Source organism: Medicago truncatula, chromosome 3, assembly GCF_003473485.1.
Source record: "Medicago truncatula cultivar Jemalong A17 chromosome 3, MtrunA17r5.0-ANR, whole genome shotgun sequence".
NCBI lineage: Eukaryota > Viridiplantae > Streptophyta > Magnoliopsida > Fabales > Fabaceae > Medicago > Medicago truncatula.
In genome coordinates this window covers 35,405,427-35,426,378 of record NC_053044.1, presented here as the reverse complement: position 1 = coordinate 35,426,378, position 20,952 = coordinate 35,405,427, and the positions used below count along the sequence as shown (strand labels likewise).

The following is a 20,952-nucleotide window of genomic DNA, read 5'->3' as shown; positions in this document are numbered from 1 at the left end:
ACACTGAGGCAATACATTCTTCAACCTGTTTGCTAACACTTTGGATATAATTTTATATAACACATTGCATAGTGCTATTGGCCGCCAATCTTTCATGCTAACCTGCGTAGAACCTTTAGGAATAAGTGCAATGTTAGTAATATTTAACTCAGGTGGAAATTGTCGTGTATCTAGCCAACCACAACATTCCTTGAAGATGTCATCACTACATAAATTCCAAAAATGTTGATAGAAACCCGGACTATATCCATCGAGGCCGGAGCATTTGATTGTCCGGATGCATAGAGAAAATGGCAGCTCGAAACTCGGCCAATTTTAACATTCCTTCAAAATTTTTTTTTTAAATTTTAACATAAAATAAATATTATGCATCAGTCTCACCATTTTTTTTCTATGAATTAATATCGTCTACCTAATTCTTTTGTACCAAAAAAAAAATATCGTCTACCTAATCTAAAATACGTGCAATATAGTGTTTTGAAGCGTTTCTAAACTTTCGACCAAAAAAAAAAAAAAAGCGTTTCTAAACAAAGGTTCGACGATCGCTGTTCTCTGCTCTACGACACGGTGCATTTGCTCGTTACTATTGGATTTGGATTTCTGTAACTTACGATTCGCAAACGAAGGATAGATAGAATGCAATTTCTGTGAGATTGAAACACGTTTTACAATCCAATTCTTTATTTTGTTCTCAATCCCAAGACGTGTCCGCTGCCTCCATGAGAGTATCTGGGTAAGGACGTTACCTTTTTCCGGCAAGCATCGCACACCATCGCCCCAAAAGAGGTACTAATAATAACCCTTTTTACTTTTCTTTCAAAGAAGTTTATTATTAGTAGGAATTGGAGTAGAAATTATATATTATCTAGGGATGATTCGGGATATAGATTCTTCAAGAAAGATAGAAAAATTTAACTGAACCTCTTCCATTTTAATCCTAAGCTGTGTTTGGATTGAGGGTTTAAGAGGGGAAGGGAGGGACATGTTTTTTAATAGCTTATCCATGTTATTTAATCTCAGCTCTTGGTGACTTTATGCGTCTCACATTCTTGCCGATTTTGTTGCTGTATATTTTTTTACGGCTCCGCTGTGTGCCGATTCCGTCGTCCCTCTGCGATTTCTTTTTCCTCCTAACTTGTATTGGATTTTAGTTTAGTTGATATGATTTTAGAATTAAATCTTAGAGCTGTATGTTGTTGTGACTGCTCGGTGATTTGCTCTTTTAGCCACTTGTTGAGTAAAACTGATTATAGCTTATAGGATTTCAAACTGAGTTGTATTGTTTAATAAAACTGGTTGCTGGTTTTCAACTAGATTGTAACATGAAAACTATACGAGAAAATCTCATGTCAAAATTAATTTCCAGTTAGAAGTTATGCCAATTTGAAGTTGGCCTTGGAATAGTGTTTTGATGTGTACTACATATTATTTAAGTCAGTCATAGGTTGTATGACAGTAGGTTGATCAGTTTAAACTCAATTATGCAGGTAATTTGTGACGGCTTTGTTGTGTGACAACTCTGTCATCCTTGTGTGATTCTTCTAGGCGCCGCTATTTTGCCCCACCCTCCTCGGCCCTACGTGATTCAGGTGATACCTTGTGAGTTAGCCATCTCTTCATTTTTCCTCAACACTTGTAATAGATTTTAAACATAATAATTTGATTTATTTTAATATATTTGCTGAATTTTTTGGGGGATTTCTTATTTTTGTTTCCCCTTTTTTTATTTGTTGATTGTCTTATGGTCTCTGTTTTCATTAATTCAATTTTTAACTTCTCTCTTTTGGGTTTTCATTTGTTCAAATGAATATTGTAGCTGACAAATCATGTTTCCATATTCTCTTGTATTTTTTTTGAAGAGTAATGATATTTGAACATCCATTTTTTAACAACTTTTGTGACAATTTTCTCTCTCATACTCTTATTGTACTTTTATTATCTCTCTATTGTTATTCTCCAATGAAAAGAGAGGAAAAAGGTTATCACTAAAATTTGTTGGAAATTGGTTGTCAAAATATCATTACTCTTTTTTGAATCACGAATGAAGGTGTTATTATGTGAAAACTTGTTGAATTTTTTATTTACTTACCCATATCGTTCGCCCGTGCGATGCACTAGTGAATCATATTTGAGTAGAATAACATTTGTTCCTTTTTTGTATGGGAAAAAATTATTGAGGCTAACTTTGTCTTATTTTGTTTATTTTATTTTATTTTTAAATTGTAGGATAATCATATTTAGTTTTTTTACAAAAAATAAATAACCATTTTTTTTAATTAATTGATGGAAATATAGAAATTACATGTCAAGCCTTGAAAAGATTGTCGAATTTTTCCGTTGTTTTTTGGTCTGGTATGGTAGTTAATATTGCACTAACACCGATCTTGTCTCCTTTTCTTACTTTCCTTAGTGATTATTGGGTTTCTCTTCAATCATTGACTGTGAGCTAATTGTTGCATTGAATGTTTCTTCTATTTTTTGTTTTGTTTTTAAATATTTATCACATTGTCAGGTTTGAACCGTTCTTGCACTAAATGGCTGAAATACTTGGGTCATTCCTCTCTTCCTTGTTACCATCAAAGGTGGATAGGATATCCGTTCAAGACTTTAAAGATTTCTTTAAGGGCAACGGTATTGATGAGGGGCATCTCCAAGACTTAAGACTGCTTTTATTATCCGTCGCTACTGTGCTCAATGATGCTGAGGAGAAGCAATTTATTGAACCATGGGTGAAAGAGTGGACTGATAAAGTTAAGGATGTTGCATATGATGCCGATGACTTAATGGATGAGCTAGTCACCAAGGAAATGTATTCAAGGGATTTTGCTTCGTCTCTCAATCCATTTGCTGAACAACCACAATCTAGAGTTCTAGAGATTCTTGAGAGGTTAAGATCCTTAGTAGAGCTCAAAGACATTCTCATTATTAAGGAAGGTAGTGCAAGTAAATTACCCTCATTTACTTCAGAAACAACTTCTTTGGTAGATGAACGTCGAGTGTACGGTAGAAATGTTGATAAGGAGAAAATTATCGAGTTTTTGTTATCCAACAACTCCCAAGATGTGGAAGTGCCTGTAGTTGCTATTGTTGGGATGGCAGGGGTTGGCAAGACCACTCTTGCTCAGATATTATACAATGATTCACGAGTTATGGACCATTTTCAGTCAAGATCGTGGGCATCCGTTTCAGGAAATTCGAAAATGCAGGAAATAACTAAACAAGTTCTAGATTCATTCACTTTGTGTCAATCTGATGTCGTGGACTTCAATGGTCTCCAAATTCGGCTAAAAAAAGAATTAACAGGGAAAAGGTTTTTACTTGTTTTGGATGGGTTCGAGAATGAGAATTATCTTGATTGGGATATCCTTCAAATGCCTTTTGTTTCAGAAAATAATGGAAGTAGAATAATTGCTACCACACGTAATAAAAGGGTTGCCACAGCAATCCGTGCTAATCTAACTCATTTCCCCCCGTTCCTATCTCAAGAGGCTTCATGGGAGTTATTCTCAAGTCATGCATTCAAGTCTCAAAACTCAAATGAACGAAGTCGTGTTTTGACGGAAATTGGTAAAAAAATCGTTCAAAGGTGTGGTGGTCTCCCCCTAGCCACAATTACACTAGGGAGTCTCTTAAATTCAAAAGAGGACAGTGAGGAGTGGGAAAATGTTTGTACCAGTAAATTATGGGATTTATCAAGAGGGGGGAACAACATATTTTCTGCATTAATTTCAAGCTACATACGCCTGCCTCCATATCTCAAGCGGTGCTTTTCATTTTGTGCCATCTTTCCGAAAGGCCATAAAATAGAAAAAGGGAACTTGATATATTTATGGATGGCTGAAGGTCTTTTGCCACGATCAACAATGGGAAAGAGAGCAGAAGATATAGGAGAAGAATGTTTTGAGGAGTTGGTGTCGAAGACGTTCTTTCACCACACATCGGATGATTTTTTAATGCATAACATTATGCATGAGTTAGCAGAATGTGTTGCAGGTGAATTTTGTTACAGGTTGATGGATAGTGATCCAAGCACAATTGGAGTGAGTAGAGTGCGCCGTATCTCATATTTTCAAGGAACATACGATGACTCTGAACATTTTGATATGTACGCTGATTTCGAGAAGTTGAGGACCTTCATGCCTTTTAAATTCTACCCCGTTGTTCCTTCGTTGGGTGGAATTTCCGCTTCAGTTTCAACTCTATTAAAAAAACCAAAGCCTCTGCGTGTCTTCTCTTTGTCTGAATATCCGATTACCTTATTGCCTAGTTCAATTGGTCATTTATTGCATTTGCGGTATTTGGATCTTTCTCGGACTCCAATTACTTCTCTTCCTGATTCTATCTGCAATCTGTATAACTTAGAAGCATTATTGCTGGTGGGTTGTGCTGATCTTACTTTGTTACCAACAAAAACATCCAAGCTTATCAACCTACGACAATTGGATATTAGTGGCAGTGGTATAAAAAAGATGCCTACAAATCTTGGCAAGTTAAAGTCTCTTCAATCGTTGCCTCGTTTTGTCGTTAGCAATGATGGGGGATCAAATGTTGGTGAATTGGGGGAGATGTTGGAACTTCGTGGCTCACTTTCCATTGTGAACTTGGAAAATGTTCTGCTTAAAGAAGAAGCATCCAATGCTGGGTTGAAGCGTAAAAAATATCTTCATGAGGTCGAATTCAAGTGGACAACTCCAACACACAGTCAAGAGAGCGAAAATATTATATTTGACATGCTAGAGCCGCATCGAAACTTGAAAAGACTTAAAATAAATAATTTTGGTGGTGAGAAGTTTCCAAATTGGCTAGGGAGCAATTCAGGTTCTACTATGATGTCTCTATATCTTGACGAGTGCGGAAATTGTTTGTCATTGCCATCACTTGGACAATTGTCTAATCTGAGAGAAATTTACATAACTTCTGTTACAAGGTTGCAAAAGGTGGGTCCGGAATTTTATGGGAATGGATTTGAGGCATTTAGTTCCTTAAGAATCATCAAGTTTAAGGACATGCTCAATTGGGAAGAATGGTCAGTCAATAATCAAAGTGGAAGTGAGGGTTTCACTTTGCTTCAAGAGCTTTACATAGAAAATTGTCCTAAACTGATTGGTAAGTTACCCGGCAACCTTCCTTCCTTGGATAAGTTAGTGATCACTTCATGTCAAACTTTAAGTGATACCATGCCATGTGTCCCAAGATTAAGAGAATTGAAGATCAGCGGTTGTGAAGCATTTGTTTCCTTATCCGAGCAAATGATGAAATGCAATGATTGTCTTCAAACAATGGCCATCAGTAACTGCCCATCTTTGGTCAGCATCCCTATGGATTGCGTCTCAGGGACGCTTAAATCTCTTAAAGTATCTGATTGTCAGAAATTACAACTAGAAGAGTCTCACTCCTATCCTGTCCTTGAGAGTTTAATCTTAAGAAGTTGCGATTCTCTCGTATCTTTTCAATTGGCTTTATTTCCAAAGCTTGAAGATCTTTGCATAGAAGATTGTAGCAGTCTCCAGACCATTTTATCTACTGCAAACAATCTTCCATTTCTTCAAAACTTGAACTTGAAAAATTGCTCAAAACTGGCTCCGTTTTCTGAGGGAGAGTTTTCTACAATGACATCACTTAATTCTCTTCATCTTGAGAGTCTTCCTACACTCACTTCACTAAAGGGCATCGGAATCGAACACTTAACCTCTCTTAAAAAGCTGGAGATAGAGGATTGTGGTAACCTTGCCTCTCTACCAATAGTCGCCTCCCTTTTCCATCTAACTGTCAAAGGATGCCCGTTATTGAAATCGCATTTTGAAAGGGTCACCGGAGAATACTCGGACATGGTGTCTTCCATACCCTCTACTATTATTGAAGCTTAGATCGCTCATTTTAACCATATACATCAGGTAATCTGCTCATTATTTAAGTGTATATTTTCATAGTAATACTATAATTGTATAGTTCATTGGTTGATTGAAAGTAGTGTGCTTGCATATCATGTTTGTCTAATATGAAAATTTCCTGTTGATCTGGCAGTATTTGGATATTCCTAGGTGCGTTTAGAGCAACAAAAAAAATATATAATGTAATTGATCGTAAGGTTGAAATGCTATTGTTCTCTGTTAGTGGTTTAATTTGGTTTTTATGCTATTGGTCTCTGACAAATGCTTGCACATGTCGAACACTAGACACGTCTTCAATGTGAAGTGTCGGTGTTACATAGATTAGGAAATGTGTGGGTATTGTTTTGGTGTCTGACATGTGCCGGACACTAGACAAGCCTGCAATGTGAAGTGTCTGTGCTTCATAGATTAAGAGTTCTTTATGGTCTGGATTATATTCTATTTGAGAGAGGAAAATTACTGGTTGGGAATGGTTGTGAGGACTGAGGACTGATTCGTTTGTGGTTGAGCGGATGGATTTGTTCGTGGTAGGATATGATATGAGGTTGTTCAAGAGATTGGGGAAAATTTGCGTTGGTTGGTAGGGAGGGAACTAGAATGTTTCCGTTACTAGTGTTGGAAGAAAGTGCTGAGAAAGGGAAATTTTGTCTCATGAACGTTGACGTGTCTTGAGAGAAAAATCTCTCTGGTTTTCAAATCAAACAACTAGTAACCTTTTGAGCCATTTAATATTTTCTAGCCCTAGGTTTGAACTTTGTTCTGTCAGAGGTGATGGTAGATGCATAACACAATGAGCCAAAACCCATGAGGGAGGCGATGTCTGATTTTGTATTAAATAGTATGTAATATCTGGTGTCCGTGTCAGTTCTTCATAGGTCACAAACTTTTGATACAATGAGAGGTATAGTACAGCTATGTTTATGCAAAGTAGAATCACACCAATTTGTGGATGTCTGATTTTGTATTAAATAGTATGTAATATCTGGTGTCCGTGTCAGTTCTTCATAGGTCACAAACTTTTGATACAATGGGAGGTATAGTACAACTATGTTTATGCAAAGTAGAATCGCACCAATTTGTGGGATGGCCTATTCTAGGGGGGGAAATTTCATGGGGAGTGCACCACTTATGGGTGTGGATACAATGAGGATTTTTGGTAGAGGAATATGAAATTGAACGTTAGGAATTATCAATGTATAATACAGCATTTTTTTTAGCATTGCCAATCATCTTCATGGATGGTATTTCCTAAAACATACAAATTATTAGTAAAAGGTGAATTGACATGAAAGGGATTTGGTTAGCTTTGTAACATAAAACATGTTAATGGAGAAATTTGGATGTATAAAGTGTCAAAAAGGATTGAACTATTGAAGATTCGGTCATGTAGATAGCAGTACCACTTTATGTGGCTGGCTGTAGCCACTTGACTGTTTGGCGAAGAGACGGCAATTGGTTTTATCATTTTATAAGAAGATAAAAAATTGAGGGATAAAGTGATATGATCTGTGGCACAGAATCTAGGATCCAGCGTGGTGAGGAATTACATGATGAGAGGTAGAGGTGTTAAATGAACTGATCAATTTGGAAGTAGCAGTTGGTGAGGTGTTTGGCAGTAAAGCAAGGAGGCTCTGAAATTGCTCGTGTTAAACTGGAAAGTGTTGAATCTTACTGGATGTTAGCATCTTGAAAACAAGTATATGAGATGCTGTGGGCAGCTTTCTTGGATTTAAAACTTGGTGGATATCCATGTTTTAGAAAACAAGTATTTGGGGTATGATTAGTGGCAGTGCGACCGCAGTGAGTGCATTGCCTTGCATTTCCTGGTTAGGAGGCACAGGACATGTTCGGTTTCTCTTTGTTTTGGTTGCTGTTAGGTGCAGTTTGGACGACAAGAACAGATGTTTCTTCAAGGGTGGTGTCATGAATGTGCCTTTCTTGTGTACAACCATGGAGAATAAGTTGGTGATTGATGGCAGGGCTTCTTTAACAAGATCTGGGATTGGACTATGGACAACAGCAAGATTCTCATTCAGCCCTCGCAGGAACCACAACACTCAATCATTACTCGGAATTTTTGAATGGTGTTGGACACATTGCAAAGTCTAGAGGCTGATGAAGGGAAAGAAGGGACAGCTCTAAAGTTACATAGTTCATCCCAAAGGATTCTCATGTTATTACTGTAATTGGTTGAAACGAACATATCTGCTTGCTTAACTAACCATGTCATTCTGAGCTTTATAAAATTCACTATAGAGTCGCTTTGGGACCCGAGAAATGGGATGCCGCTGCAGTTTCAAACAGGCACTACCTAGGGAAAAATGCTCCTTAAGGTCTTGTCGGGCCAAATAACGCTTATTGTTATATACGGTGAGATTGAGTGGCTTATCCAAGAAATTAGAAAAGTATTGCATCTTTTCCATTTCTTGTAGGCAGGATCATTCTCCGCAGGTGCAACAATGGTACCATTTGTGAACTCAAACTGGTTCTTCATGGTGAGACCAAAACTAGAGAAGGACTTTTGTTTGGATGAATGTTATAGGGGATTGATGAATCTTAAGAAAGGGAGCCTGTGGCAGCCACAGTGGTGCCGAGGAGGGGGGGAGTATTTCAGTTTCATGATGTGCAGAAAAAGAATTTTACTTCTAACTAGCCAACACAAAATAACAAACACTTACTATTGAAATTAATCATGTAACAATTGAAGATGGAATGAGTGAACATTTTATGACAACAAGCTATTTCAAGGAGCTTGTATAACAAGCTGAAAACAGTTTATAGACATATCTAAACCTGTTGCAAACACATGCACAAATTCTTATGTCATTAGATAGGTCTAAATAAGCTCTTCCATATTGTCCAATTAAACTTATTCCATTCGTTACTTAGTAAGCATCATATCTGCATTCCTAGGTGCAGCTAGATCTTAGTACGGTTGCTGTGACTGTGACAATAGAGATGGTTTACTTTCTGAAAATATCTATTTTCAAGTGAATAATTGTTTGCTGTTTTCTGAAACAATAAAAATGCCAAAAGAATTATTTTCATTATTTCCATAAATGCATCATTCATACGACAGCATTTCACTTTTAGAGTCTCATTTTCATTCTTATTAGCAAGTTAAAATGAACATATATTTTAGAAAATGTTTTCACAAAGCAAACGAACCCTAGGATTGCCTGTTTGTTTACTTTTCAGTTTTCTCATTCAGAGGTATGGTTTTGTGTTTAGTATGGCTATTTTTAACTGTCTTCAATGACATGCTTCTGTTTATGAATAGGGCCTTTTAATTAAAACAGTTTTAATTAATTTGTATTTTATGTGTCCCTTCTTCCAGCCGAGAAAAGCAGAGGTAGAGAAGCAATAGGTAAAAAAATGCTGAGCGTATTAACTGCTGGGAATTGTCCTGTTTCTTTTTGGCCGGAGAATGCGGCATCTGATCACTTCTGTTGTCCGTCTTGCTGTATTCTGGGACTAAATTATTAAGTTCATACTGCATATGATTTGCATAATAATTGATATCTTTGAATTGCAGAATTTTGAAATTGTAAACTTGTCATGTATAAATTTATCTGGTCAAGTTGATGCTCATAAAGTTCTGTGAACGTTGTAGCTTTTTAATGTCATAATTTCTTGCTCAAAGCTGTCAAATGATATCAGATTATTAGTTCAGAAGTACAACTCACGAGTGACCAATTTATAATCGTAGCATAAGCACAAGTAAAACTGGAAGTCCATAACCGCTGGATTGGAGAAAATTACGTCATCTCTCAGGATGCAACTATTTTTCTATTTCGAAAAGATGATCCGCAAATTTATCGTGTATTCTTGTATTGTTTGTAGCATCGAAGAGAATCGAACATTAGATCTTGATAGTTTTGGCTCTTTGGTTTCTTAGGTTGCTCAAACACACAAGACATATAGTGTCAAAATAATGGAGTATCAATCGAAATGGTACAAGAAGACGATAGTGGATAATTTATTGCCACATCATTAAAATCACATATTAGTCAAAGTTTTTAAAATAGAGGCCAAAATTGTGCAATTAAAAAAAATTAAAGTTGTTGTTTTGTCAAAATAGAGGATCAAAATTGTTTTAAGTTTAAAAAAACAAAGATCAAAGTTTTTATTTTTTATATTCAAAATTGTACTACTGTCATGGAAACAGCCTTCCCAGATCTTACGTATGCGGGAGCTTTAGTGCACCAGGCTGCCCTTAATATTTAAACAGGTCTTGCTAACCAATGCCTTCAAGACATTGGTTAAAGATTCTACGGATATAAATTTTGTCTTAGAAATATAAATTTTTCTTTTTTTTTTACAAAGAAATACTATAAGATTACTTTTGATCAAGTAATGATTGCATAATTTTATTTTTATTGTTTCGGATGTTGAACCATGTCCCCACTAATAATTCAAAGTGTATTCAACTTTTTTTTGCCTCGGAAAAAAAGTGTAGTGAATGTAGGGAATTTGAGAAAACGTTTCTTATATTTATTAAAAGTTGTTTGAATTTAATATCCAGGCAGAGCCAGTCACTCGGTGAACTAGAGGCAGAGTCACTACGGAATTTTTTTTTGTCAAGTAGCTTAGTGGCTAGAGCTCACGCAATTTAATTGTGGAGAAGTGAAGTGTTGGGATTCGAACCCCGGCTCCTGCATATAATATGCAATATTCTTACCAACTGAGACAAGCTCACGGGGATGTCACTATGGAATTTCAATGTCTTGAAAATGTGGAAATAAGAACAAGACAAGTGAATTCACAATCCAAAACCGACAACAATTAATGTTTCACTTCTCGTGATCTTTGTCACTTGAAACTCAATCTTTATGTTCTTCTTCTTCTCTTCCTCATAAGAAAAAAAAAAAGGGTTCTGTTTCTTTGAAAATTGGTGATGGAACAGCAAGATTCAAAAACTCAACACTCTGTTCTTCAGTTGTTAACATTCTCATGATCTTCATCCTTTTCCAACTTCACTTTGGAAACCTGTTAGTAACAAAACTGTTAATTGGAGTGGTTTTAGTTGTAAGAATTTTGAGTGTTTGAATGGTAAGAAATTGAATAGGGGTTGCATGCATTGCTTTGATTTGGTTAATGGTTATGAGAATCAAAGAGTCAAACAAATGTAGTAATTACAATAAACCGGGTGCGTCGATACCCAAACAAAGCATAGGGTTCGACCACCACCTCTGATAACCGTACACAAATTTGGCTTTACTAGCTTTTAGCCACCATAAAGAATGTAATTTTACTTTTTCTGATAAACCTTCAATTGATGTTTGGATATTATTAAAAAGTCTGTTGTTGCGTTCATTCCAAACCATCCACACACATAGTAACCAAATGAGCTGAAGAAAGGATCTACGCGCCTTCGTGTGACCTGTGCAATTAATAAACTGAATAAAATGGTCACTAAGATCATGAGGGTCAGCTCCAGACACGCCAATCCACGCACGGATATGCTGCCAAACTGCGCCAAAAGTAGTACAATGAAGAAACAAGTGATTTGCGGTTTCTGCAATACCGCATCCATCTGCACACCCAGCTGCTTCGACATCCAGACACCCACGCCGCACAAGATTGACCTTAGTTGGAAGCCTATCCCGTAGCAAACTCCAAGCCATAATGGAAACCTTCAAAGGAACCTGCTTATGCCAGACAAGGTCTCCGACACCAACAATTGGAGGGTCGTCCATAGTAGTTAAGATTTGATAGGCCCCACGCACTGTGTAAACATCATCATTGTTGGACTCCCAAAGCCACCTGTCAGAAATATCAGACTGCAAAACCACACCATTAAGTAATTTCCTACACTCCTCTACCAACTCCTCCTCCCACACCCACAAAGGTCTCCTCCAGTTCCACGCCCCTCCTCCATTCTCCCACCCAAGATCAAAAAATCTGCCACCATACTCAGTTTGTTATTCGCTAAGTCAAATAAACGACTAAACCTTGTCCGAAGAGGGACATCACCAAGCCACCTATCATACCAAAAGTAAGTAGACGCGCCATTACCTACCTTCCTCGAAACCCACTCCTCAAACCAACTCCCCTCATCTACACCCATCCCGTCCCTAATCTTCACTACTTCCTTCTACCAAGATGAAGTACTCCGGCCCCCTACCTCCAACCTCCCTGCCTCCTCACCATATCTCACCACCAGCACCCTATACCAAAAACCACCTCTATCCACCAACATTCGCCAACACCATTTACCTAACAAAGCATGGTTAAACTCCCTCAACTGTCTCACTCCTAACCCTCCATACTCCTTTCGTAAACAAACAGAGTTTCAAGCGACCCAGGAGATTTTCCTGTTATCCTCACTCCCTCCCAAATTTTTTTATTAAAAATAGATTCAATGACAGAGATTATACTTGACGAAGCTTTGAAGAAGGAAAGGGCATAGACAGGCAATGAGGTCAGGACAGACTTGAGTAGAACCAACCGACCCCCAAAAGAGAGAAAGCGATTTTGCCACCCCGATAATCTAGACTTAATGGTCTTCAACACAGGCTCCCAAAATGCTAACCTCTTCGGATCACCACCAATAGAAAGACCCAAATACAAAAATGGAGCTTTACCAACTTTGCAATTCAAAATAGAGGCGGCCTTATTCAACCAAGAATCCGAGATATTAATTCCAACCAACCTACTCTTATGAAAATTCACTCGCAAGCCAGACATCCCCTCAAACAAATACAAAACGGCCCTCAAAGCTCGGACATTAGCCCAACTTTTATCTCCAAGTAACAAAGTGTCATCAGCAAATTGAAGGTGAGAAACTACTACTGACATGTCATTACCAACTGCGTACCCTTTAAACAAATTGGTCCGCACCGCCGCACTCATCATAACATTAAGACCTTCAGCGGCTATCAAGAACAAGAACGGAGATACGGGATCCCCTTGACGCAGGCCCCTCTGTAAAGGAAATTCATCTGTAGGGCTCCCATTAACTAAAATAGACGTCGTAGCTGTTGTGACACACTCCTTTATCCATTTCCTCCATAACACAGGGAATGCCATTTTTTTCATTACAGCATCCAAGTATCCCCGATTGACCGAATCATAAGCCTTTTCGAAATCCACCTTAAACAACATCGGTTCCTTTTTCTCCTTGCGAGCCTCATCGACAACCTCATTAGCAATCAAAATTCCATCTAGAATTTGCCTATTTTTCACGAAGGCAGTCTGCGAATCCGAAATAACCTTTCCCAAAACCGTTTTCAATCTATTCGCTAGAACCTTCGATAGAATTTTGTAAATAAATCTAACCAAAGAAATAGGTCGAAAGTCATTAAGACGTTGAGGGCTATCAATTTTTGGAATGAGAGCTATGAAAGTGTTATTGATACCTCTAGTCAATTTACCATTCCTGTGAAACTCATTAATGAAGCGCACAATATCATCCTTCAACTCTTCCCAGAAATCTTTCAGGAAACCAAAGTTCACCCCATCCGGTCCGGGACTCTTAAAATTATCACAGTCCCACACCGCTGTTTTAATCTCTGTTACTGAAAACGGCTTTATTAAACTGCTTCCTTCCGCATAAGATAACTGATTGAATTGAAGGTTTTCAACCCCTGGCCTCTGCATATCATGAGCCGCAAAATGATCCCGAAAATGCGTAAACACTGCATTCCTAATAGGTTTTCTACGCCAGAATATCAACATTGTTATTTATTTCCAACTCATCAAGTATGTCTACATGGTCTTGAATAGAAGCCTCAGACTTAACATCTTCCTCGTACAAACAGGATATCAAACCTAGCAAGCACAGCACGGACACAATATTGACCAAAACAGACATTGTTCAGAGCTTTCAATAATTTATCAACGTCTCGAACCTTAGCAAACTTAACAAACCCATAAACATCACCGTTCCTATTCCTATTGTTTGGCACAAAAACATTTTCAAGAATACCACAAACTTCGAACCCCTTTCGCAAGAAAAAGATCGATGCTTGTGGAGGAAAATTTGTAATGTAAAAAGTGACAAACCGTTTCAATTTCGACTCTGCCTCAGTGCCATTTCCTTGTTCACATTGCTCACACGCACTGGCTGCTGATTAGAAACCACTGTGTTTCTCTCTGAGTTGCGCAATTCTGTCCTTCGCGATGATAAAGAGTAACCATCAATCAACTTTGAGACATCAGTGTTGTAGTCACACTCCTCATCCCATTCACAATCACCCCACCGCACCATTCTTCTGTCTAAACGTTCCGAACTTGTATCATAGTCCCCGTAGTAGCGATCCTCTCGTGAAGCAAACCTAACCCTAGACTTGCGAGGCTTGTAGTCGTCCTCCCTATTCCGAAGCCAACCACCTTCTTAAAGCCTGTCCTGACCTTGAGTATTCTGTCGCCGCGCTTTCCTCCGTCTCAGTCTCACGTCGACTCAATCCCCCTCAACCCCTCCCCCCCTGTGGCACCCTGCCTGGACCCCAAACCCCCCCGGTGTTCCTCACTGCCGGTGAATCAGACCGACGCGACTGCCTGCGGGTGTACCACGGCCCGTCGCGATCCTCTCTCTCAAACCCTCTCGGTCGCTCGGTTCCCATTTTTCAACCGCAATAATTCCAAGAAGGAAAAGTTAAGGTAACGACAACAGCTAAATAAAGATGAGTGAGGTTAATTAGTACAGCACTGATAAATATATAGTTTCACACAACTTTTTTTGTTGTTTAAGAAGATCGATAAACGTTACGCATATGGTGCGTTCTGTTATTAGCAGCTAGCGCTTTATTCAAATATAAGTTGGTGCAACATGTCGATTTATATGTAAATTATATTATTATCGTGATGAAATTAAAGTTTCTGTATGTATAGTTTAGCGATCAGTTATTTTGACGAGTAGTCCTAAGGACAATCGAAACAATTTAATTTATGACTATGTACTTTAACTAACAATAAAGTGGCTTTTGCTATTAAAAAAAAAAACAATAAAGTGGTTTTTTCCCTCAAAAATATAAAGTTTTTTTAAGTGTCTTACCATGCTTCTTTTCTTATTGGTCGTTTCTTTTGCTTTGTGGGATTGCATATAAACAGATGAGTTACTCGAATAAAAGTATTCTAATTTTTTTTATCCCATGAGCATAGCTCAGTTTGTAGGAACATGCATTGTTATATGTAGAGGTCGGGCTTCGAACTTCGGACACCCCACTTATTCACCTTAAAAAGGTAAATTTTAGCCACTAGGCTATTTGACAAAAAAAAAAAAAGAACAATAATCCAACGTAATTATCCTTAAAAAAAAAAAAATATAATCCACTGTAATTTGATCATGATTTGTCATTATGAAAAAGTTGAATTGGAAAAAAAATTAAAGCGACTAATTATTCTCTTTTTTTTTTCTTTTTCAAGGAGCACTAATTCATTATGAAAGAGAGTTGAATCGGAAAAAATTAAAAGGCTAATTATTCTGAAAGTTTTAGTAAAAAAAAGTAGGATTTTGTTAACGAGTACTTTCGAGACACTCTTTAAACATTATAAAATAAGTAATTATTGTTTAAAAAGCCATATATTTTGATTTCTAATACATTGATTACATGCATTTTCATAAATACTTATTATTTTTTGTCCTTAAAAAATACTCCAGAGTAGGGGTGTTCGCGGATTGAATTGATTTGGTTTTGGGAGAAAAAACCATCTGATCCAATTACTTCGGTTTTGTTATTTGTTCATCCAATTGGTTTGGTTTTAAAATCAAATCTAATTCAATCCGATCCACAAAATTTTTCAGTTCGGATTGGATTGGTTTTCAGTTTTCATTGCTTTATAATTTTTCATTTTCTCTTAAAAAAATATATTATTTTATCACATTTCATATAAATATAAGGTTACAAAAAAGATGAAATAAGTAGAAAATAAAATAGTAGGTTAAGTAAAATAGTTACAAAATCATAATTTAATAATATTTCTTAAAAGAAAGAAAAAAAATCAACATTATTAAAGATTGTAAATTAAGGAAACATTTATAAAAATTTCATATAATAATATACATACAAAGGGAACCGAAAATCAATCCAATTTATTTAAAATTACGGTTATTTTTTTCGATTTTTGGTTTTTCGATTCGGTTTTTGCGGTTTGCATTAGATTGGATTGGACATGAACACCCCTACTCCAGAGCACTCGTTAACATTTTCCAAAAAATTATGGTAACGAACGAATACTCTAAAGACACTATTTAAAATGTTGAAATACTTAGAATGACATTTTAAGATAAGATATTTGAAGTTTTTCTTGAAAATTTCTTTGTTAAAAAAATTATAACAAAAACATATTACACTACCAAAATCTATTTTTTAAAAAAAATAAATAACAAACGGGCCCTAAATATTTTCATGAAAGCCAAAATAGATCAAATTAAAGGTTAAATAACCAGATACTGAAGGAAGCTTAAGTAGAAGACCAATAATTTTCTAGTTAGAGTTACTAACTACCAAAAGATTAGAACAAATTACACATCTACTCGTTATTTTCTATTACTTCTGCCTTTGCAGACCGCTAGTGCTAACAAAGTACATAATGAACACATAACATCATATGTATGACACACAAGCAATCTTATCATGGAATATGCAGAAAATGTTAGATACATAGTAAGTGATAAATTTAAACCATTGGTCTCTTTTGTGCTAAAAATAGTAGAGCTATAGTTAAAAAGTGAAACGAATATTAATCTGCAAAGTTGGGTAGAGTACAGAAGTAACATGATTATTTTGCCTAGTTTTGGTGTTTTAGTCCACAGGCCCAAACACTTTTTGGTCATCAATATCTATACCAAGGTTGCCCAACTTTCTTGTCATCAATTTCTATATGAGGAATATGAGCCACCTTGCACCAGTACTTTCCTGTCTCGGGTTTAAGTCTTGGAGTCAACACTGGGCAATCCCTGATATTGAGCTGATTTAGGGAGGAAGGAAGCCCCTGTTCAGGCAAGTACTGCAGAACGTCGCAACGATCAATTTTAAGTGTGCAAAGAGCATTAAGTTGTTGAAAGCCCTTGTCGTCCAGCTTCTTGAGACTCTTTAAATTGCTGATGTGTAGAGAGATAATGTTTCTGGGAAGAAGATTTTCCTCTGGAAATGACTCCAGACCTATACATCCACCTTCAATATTAAATGTAGTCAGAGATTTTAGATTTTCCAATCCCCATTCCTTTTGTGATGTAAGCTTGTCACAATATGCAATAGAGATTAGAATTAAGCTTGAAGGCAAACCACCATGTGGAAAACATTCAATATGTGGACATCTAAGTACAAATAATGTGAGGAGAGATGTGAGAGAGGCAATAAAATTGGGGAATTTTTTAAGATTCTTGCAATTGGAAAGGGTGAAGGCACGTAGGTTTGGTGTATGAAATCCTTCATCTGGGAAAGACGTCAATCCAGGGCAATCTCTTATTTCAAAACATTCCAATGGAAAATCACCCTTATGCACCCCTGTAACATCAAAAGATACTAGATTGGGACAGTTCCATATAAAAAGAATCTTGAGTTTAGGGAACAAATCTAAGGTCAAGGTAGTGAGAGAATCACAACTATTCCCAATGGACAATCTGTGAATAAAGGAAAGATTCTCTCTTGATTTTGACGATCGGAGTAATTCAAAATTTCTACACTTGCTTATGTAAAGTTCAGTCAGGGATGGAGGGTAAGGGATGGACCTTAGATCAGAACAATTCATCAATTTCAATTCTTTAAGACTGGTTGATCCATCTAGCAAACCATCTGGGAGGACATCCAATGATTCGCAGTCCTTAATTCTTAGGCTCTGCAACTTGGGTGCCAAAACCAATAATTGTGATGCATTAGAAACAGTGCAAGTTTCATACAATATCTCTTGATCATCAAAATCTTGAGGTAAACTGTTTCGTGTGAATGCACTTCCTATCCTTTCTTGAGAACGTTTTGCAATATTATTTGCACCCTAATCACAATATTACAAGGTCAAAGTTAACTAGAAAAAAGGTAATGAGTTTTCATTAGAGAACAAAATCAAATAAGCTTTCATTAGAACAAAATCAAATAAAGAAAGATAAAAAAAAAACCTTTTGGTCTGAATTGGCAGAACCAGCATCCAGTCTTGCCTCCACTGACAACGCATCGACCCTTCCCTGTGTCTCATTGCCTCTGTTTAGAGTCGATATATAAAACGATGGCATTTTTAGGAATTGTGAAACATAAGCAGATGTGGACACTTGCAAGTAAGATAATACATAACAAGTACACCGACACAACCGATAAACAAACCACTTAAGATATTACTTCGTGTACAAACTATAAAAAGGGGAGTGTTTAATACTATAAGATAATGCAGAACAAGTACTGATAAACAAACCACTTAAGATATTATTTCGTGCACAAACTATAAAAAGGGAAGTGTTTGATACTATAGGATACTACAGAACAAGTACATTTGGTATAACGAATAAAAAAACTTTTTTTTTAATAAATGAATAAAAAACTTTAAAACCACAACATGCATAATTTTTGCCACCAATATAAACAAAGCCACAACATGCATGTAGAAATTACAAAAACTTTCTCTAGAATTCATGCCAAAAATATATATCTGCATGAATCCATAGCATGTCATATATATATATATATATATATATATATATATATATATATATATATATATATATATATATAGGTGGCTAACACTAATATACCTATCCACTACTATGGTCTATGGTGGTCATCATCGCTATGGCATGCACTGTGGCATGTTCTATGGTTCCTAGCCTATGCTGCTGGCCAACTACAGATTGATAGTGAGATTCTGATGCTATGCAGTTACGGATGCTCGTAATAGAGATTATGATCTTCGTTATCTGGAGTAAGATCCAGAATTAACTTCAAGTAGGGATCCTAGTGCTTGTCTTTCGTGATCGTTAGGAAGAGCCGGATGCTAGTGATCTATATTTTTATGTTTGGGATCGATAGTGAGATTCTGATGTTCGTAAGCGAGACCCAGATCCTCCAGTAGCACCAGCAACAGCAAATAAGCTACCACCTGATCTTGACACTGACAGAACGGAATTCAAAGTTGAAGAAAAGTAATGGTTGAAGAACCTCGTCTCACATCTCTTCCTGGCCAAGGTGGGAAAAGCACAACTCCGTCCAGTATCTTTCCCTGTTCCGATATAGCAAAATATCACACCCAGTAGAAGTGTGGATGGACCGGCGTGGATGGGGGAATGTCCCACCATCATATAGTCCAATTCCTTTCCAGTGCCAGCATTCCAGTGCACGCATATATAGAAATATCAATTAGTCTACCATCTTTTTTCTTTACACAAAGAAAAAGGAAATGACTCCCTGTGCTCATATATATGAGGAGGGATCCATTGACTCTAAGAGTAAGTAGAAAGAGTTACTCCAAATCATGACCCTTGAATCTAATATTAATTAATGATTGTGATTAATTATTGTTGGTAATCCCTACCGAAAGGTTATTTTATTCATAATCAACCCAGCACCTTCTTCCTAAATAATTCAACACCAACACAAAAATTTCAATTCTCAAATAATCGGTGTACCGTTGAAAACATGTTGTAAGCCTTTATCTCCTACGAATCTGGGTATGTTTTCAACTCCTAGAATTGGCTTAGAAAACATAATAATGAAATTCAATGATCCATCTGATTATGTTATACCTCTGAATTTCAAAGAATAACCAATCCAATCCATACGTAATTAGGTTATACCATTATGATTAAGTCAGTAACTTAATTGGATATTAAAATTCTAGATAATCTATATGATTAAGTAATACACATGATTCAATTTGATCTTCTATCGAATAAAAAAAGATTCTATTGAGTTCAACAAATAATTAATCACAATTTGTTACCCACGCTATTTAGCCAACTATTGACAAGAAAAAGAAAATAAAATACTCACGCTACTTCTCCATGCGATCCAGCATCATCATCATCAACGTGTGTAGTTGGTGGTGTTGCCATTGCCTGGAGAGAAGATATACAGAAAAACAGACCAAGCAAAGGGCAAAAACGAGAAACTTCAAAATACAAACAAAAATAAAATCTGAAACTTCGGAGATTAAGGCAAACTCACCCTCTTCTTCTTGGAGATCACAATATCACCGCGTGCTTCGTGTTTGGTTACCGCGTTCAGAACCTTCAAAGGTGCGTTCAGAAATTTCCACCCCGATTCAGTGCTATCCTTCAAACTGACATGTGATTTATCGATTTTAGCCCCACAAAGCTTCCATCCTTGAATTTTCGTTCCCTTCTTTACCCTCGTCTCTAGGTTCGACGGACAGCATAGAAGGACAGCATAGAAGGGGTTGGGCTTTTTGTTATTAAAAATCTGATTTTTAAAAGAAGGCCCAATTACTTGATAAAATTTTAAGGATTCTTGCTTTTCTCACACGTCATATCTTTTTCTTCTAAAAATACATTTTGTTTGGGTTATCTAATCTAAAAATACTTGGATCTACACCTTTGGGCGCCACTTATTTATCACCCATAGATCTGATCTTGCTGCTGGCTAGCACAAATCACAATTCAAATTCAAGTTTACTGTGCATTGTAAATGACAAATAATTAATGTTATCGATTTCCAATAAAGTGTTGCATATCCATCTTATTGGAAACAATGGCTCTGACCTAACCCTTCTTTCTCTACATTCCTCATCTTCTTCAAAAACACACAAAATCCCTTTTCTTCTTTTGCCTTCATTTCGACCCTCTAAAGTAAATGCATCATCGTTGACCACCGCGTCGGAATATGCTCTTAACCGTGCCGGAGTTGCACCACCCTTGTTAATCACCGCGTCGGATTCGCTCTTCATCGCGCCAGTGTCGCTGTTAGAAGCTTCTCCACCGTTCAATTTTTAATTCCGCAACTTCACCCAGAATCGCTGTGATAAAGATTGAGAGCGAAAAAAGAATCCCGTATCAAACAAAGTTAAGGTAATGATTAATGATTCGTTATACTTTGCTTGCTATAGATACATAGATGAATAAATTTGGTGGCTTGCCTTCATTTGATTTTGCTTGCTGTTGAAATTGAGTTTT

At 36.8% G+C, this 20,952-nt stretch overlaps 2 protein-coding genes across 3 annotated transcripts; one reads left to right on the top strand and one right to left on the bottom strand.

Annotated features, from left to right (window-relative positions):
- Window positions 1–448: 448 nt before the first annotated feature.
- On the top strand, window positions 449–9,520 carry LOC11415855 (putative disease resistance protein At3g14460). 2 transcript variants are annotated; one of them, XM_024777743.2, is made up of 4 exons: window positions 449–786; window positions 1,488–1,589; window positions 2,513–5,894; window positions 9,229–9,520. In XM_024777743.2, exon 3 carries the CDS (start codon window positions 2,535–2,537, stop codon window positions 5,865–5,867), a length of 3,333 nt encoding a protein of 1,110 aa, XP_024633511.1. In that variant the 5' UTR covers window positions 449–786; window positions 1,488–1,589; window positions 2,513–2,534; the 3' UTR covers window positions 5,868–5,894; window positions 9,229–9,520. The 2 variants fall into 2 exon arrangements, with proteins under 2 accessions (XP_024633511.1, XP_003600940.1); XM_003600892.3 differs by having other exon boundaries at window positions 1,488–1,599.
- Window positions 9,521–16,337: 6,817 nt separating this feature from the next.
- LOC120579602 (putative disease resistance protein At3g14460) lies at window positions 16,338–20,726 on the bottom strand. The gene is made up of 5 exons (XM_039832064.1): window positions 20,547–20,726; window positions 19,988–20,242; window positions 19,814–19,878; window positions 17,953–18,034; window positions 16,338–17,831 (listed from the first exon to the last, which is right to left on the bottom strand). The coding sequence occupies exons 1-5, from the start codon at window positions 20,724–20,726 to the stop codon at window positions 16,671–16,673; spliced, it is 1,743 nt and encodes a 580-aa protein (XP_039687998.1). The 3' UTR covers window positions 16,338–16,670.
- Between the last annotated feature and the right edge of the window lie 226 nt (window positions 20,727–20,952).

Excerpts from the sequence above, each read along its gene's own strand:
- LOC120579602 (XM_039832064.1), bottom strand. The coding sequence starts at position 20,726 with ATGAAGAGCGAATCCGACGCGGTGATTAACAAGGGTGGTGCAACTCCG. Across the intron at positions 19,879-19,987 it reads TGATCTCCAAGAAGAAGAGG|GCAATGGCAACACCACCAAC; the intron begins GTGAGTTTGCCT and ends TCTTCTCTCCAG. Across the intron at positions 18,035-19,813 it reads GGATCGCATGGAGAAGTAGC|AGGCAATGAGACACAGGGAA; the intron begins GTGAGTATTTTA and ends GACTCTAAACAG.
- LOC11415855 (XM_024777743.2), top strand. The coding sequence starts at position 2,535 with ATGGCTGAAATACTTGGGTCATTCCTCTCTTCCTTGTTACCATCAAAG.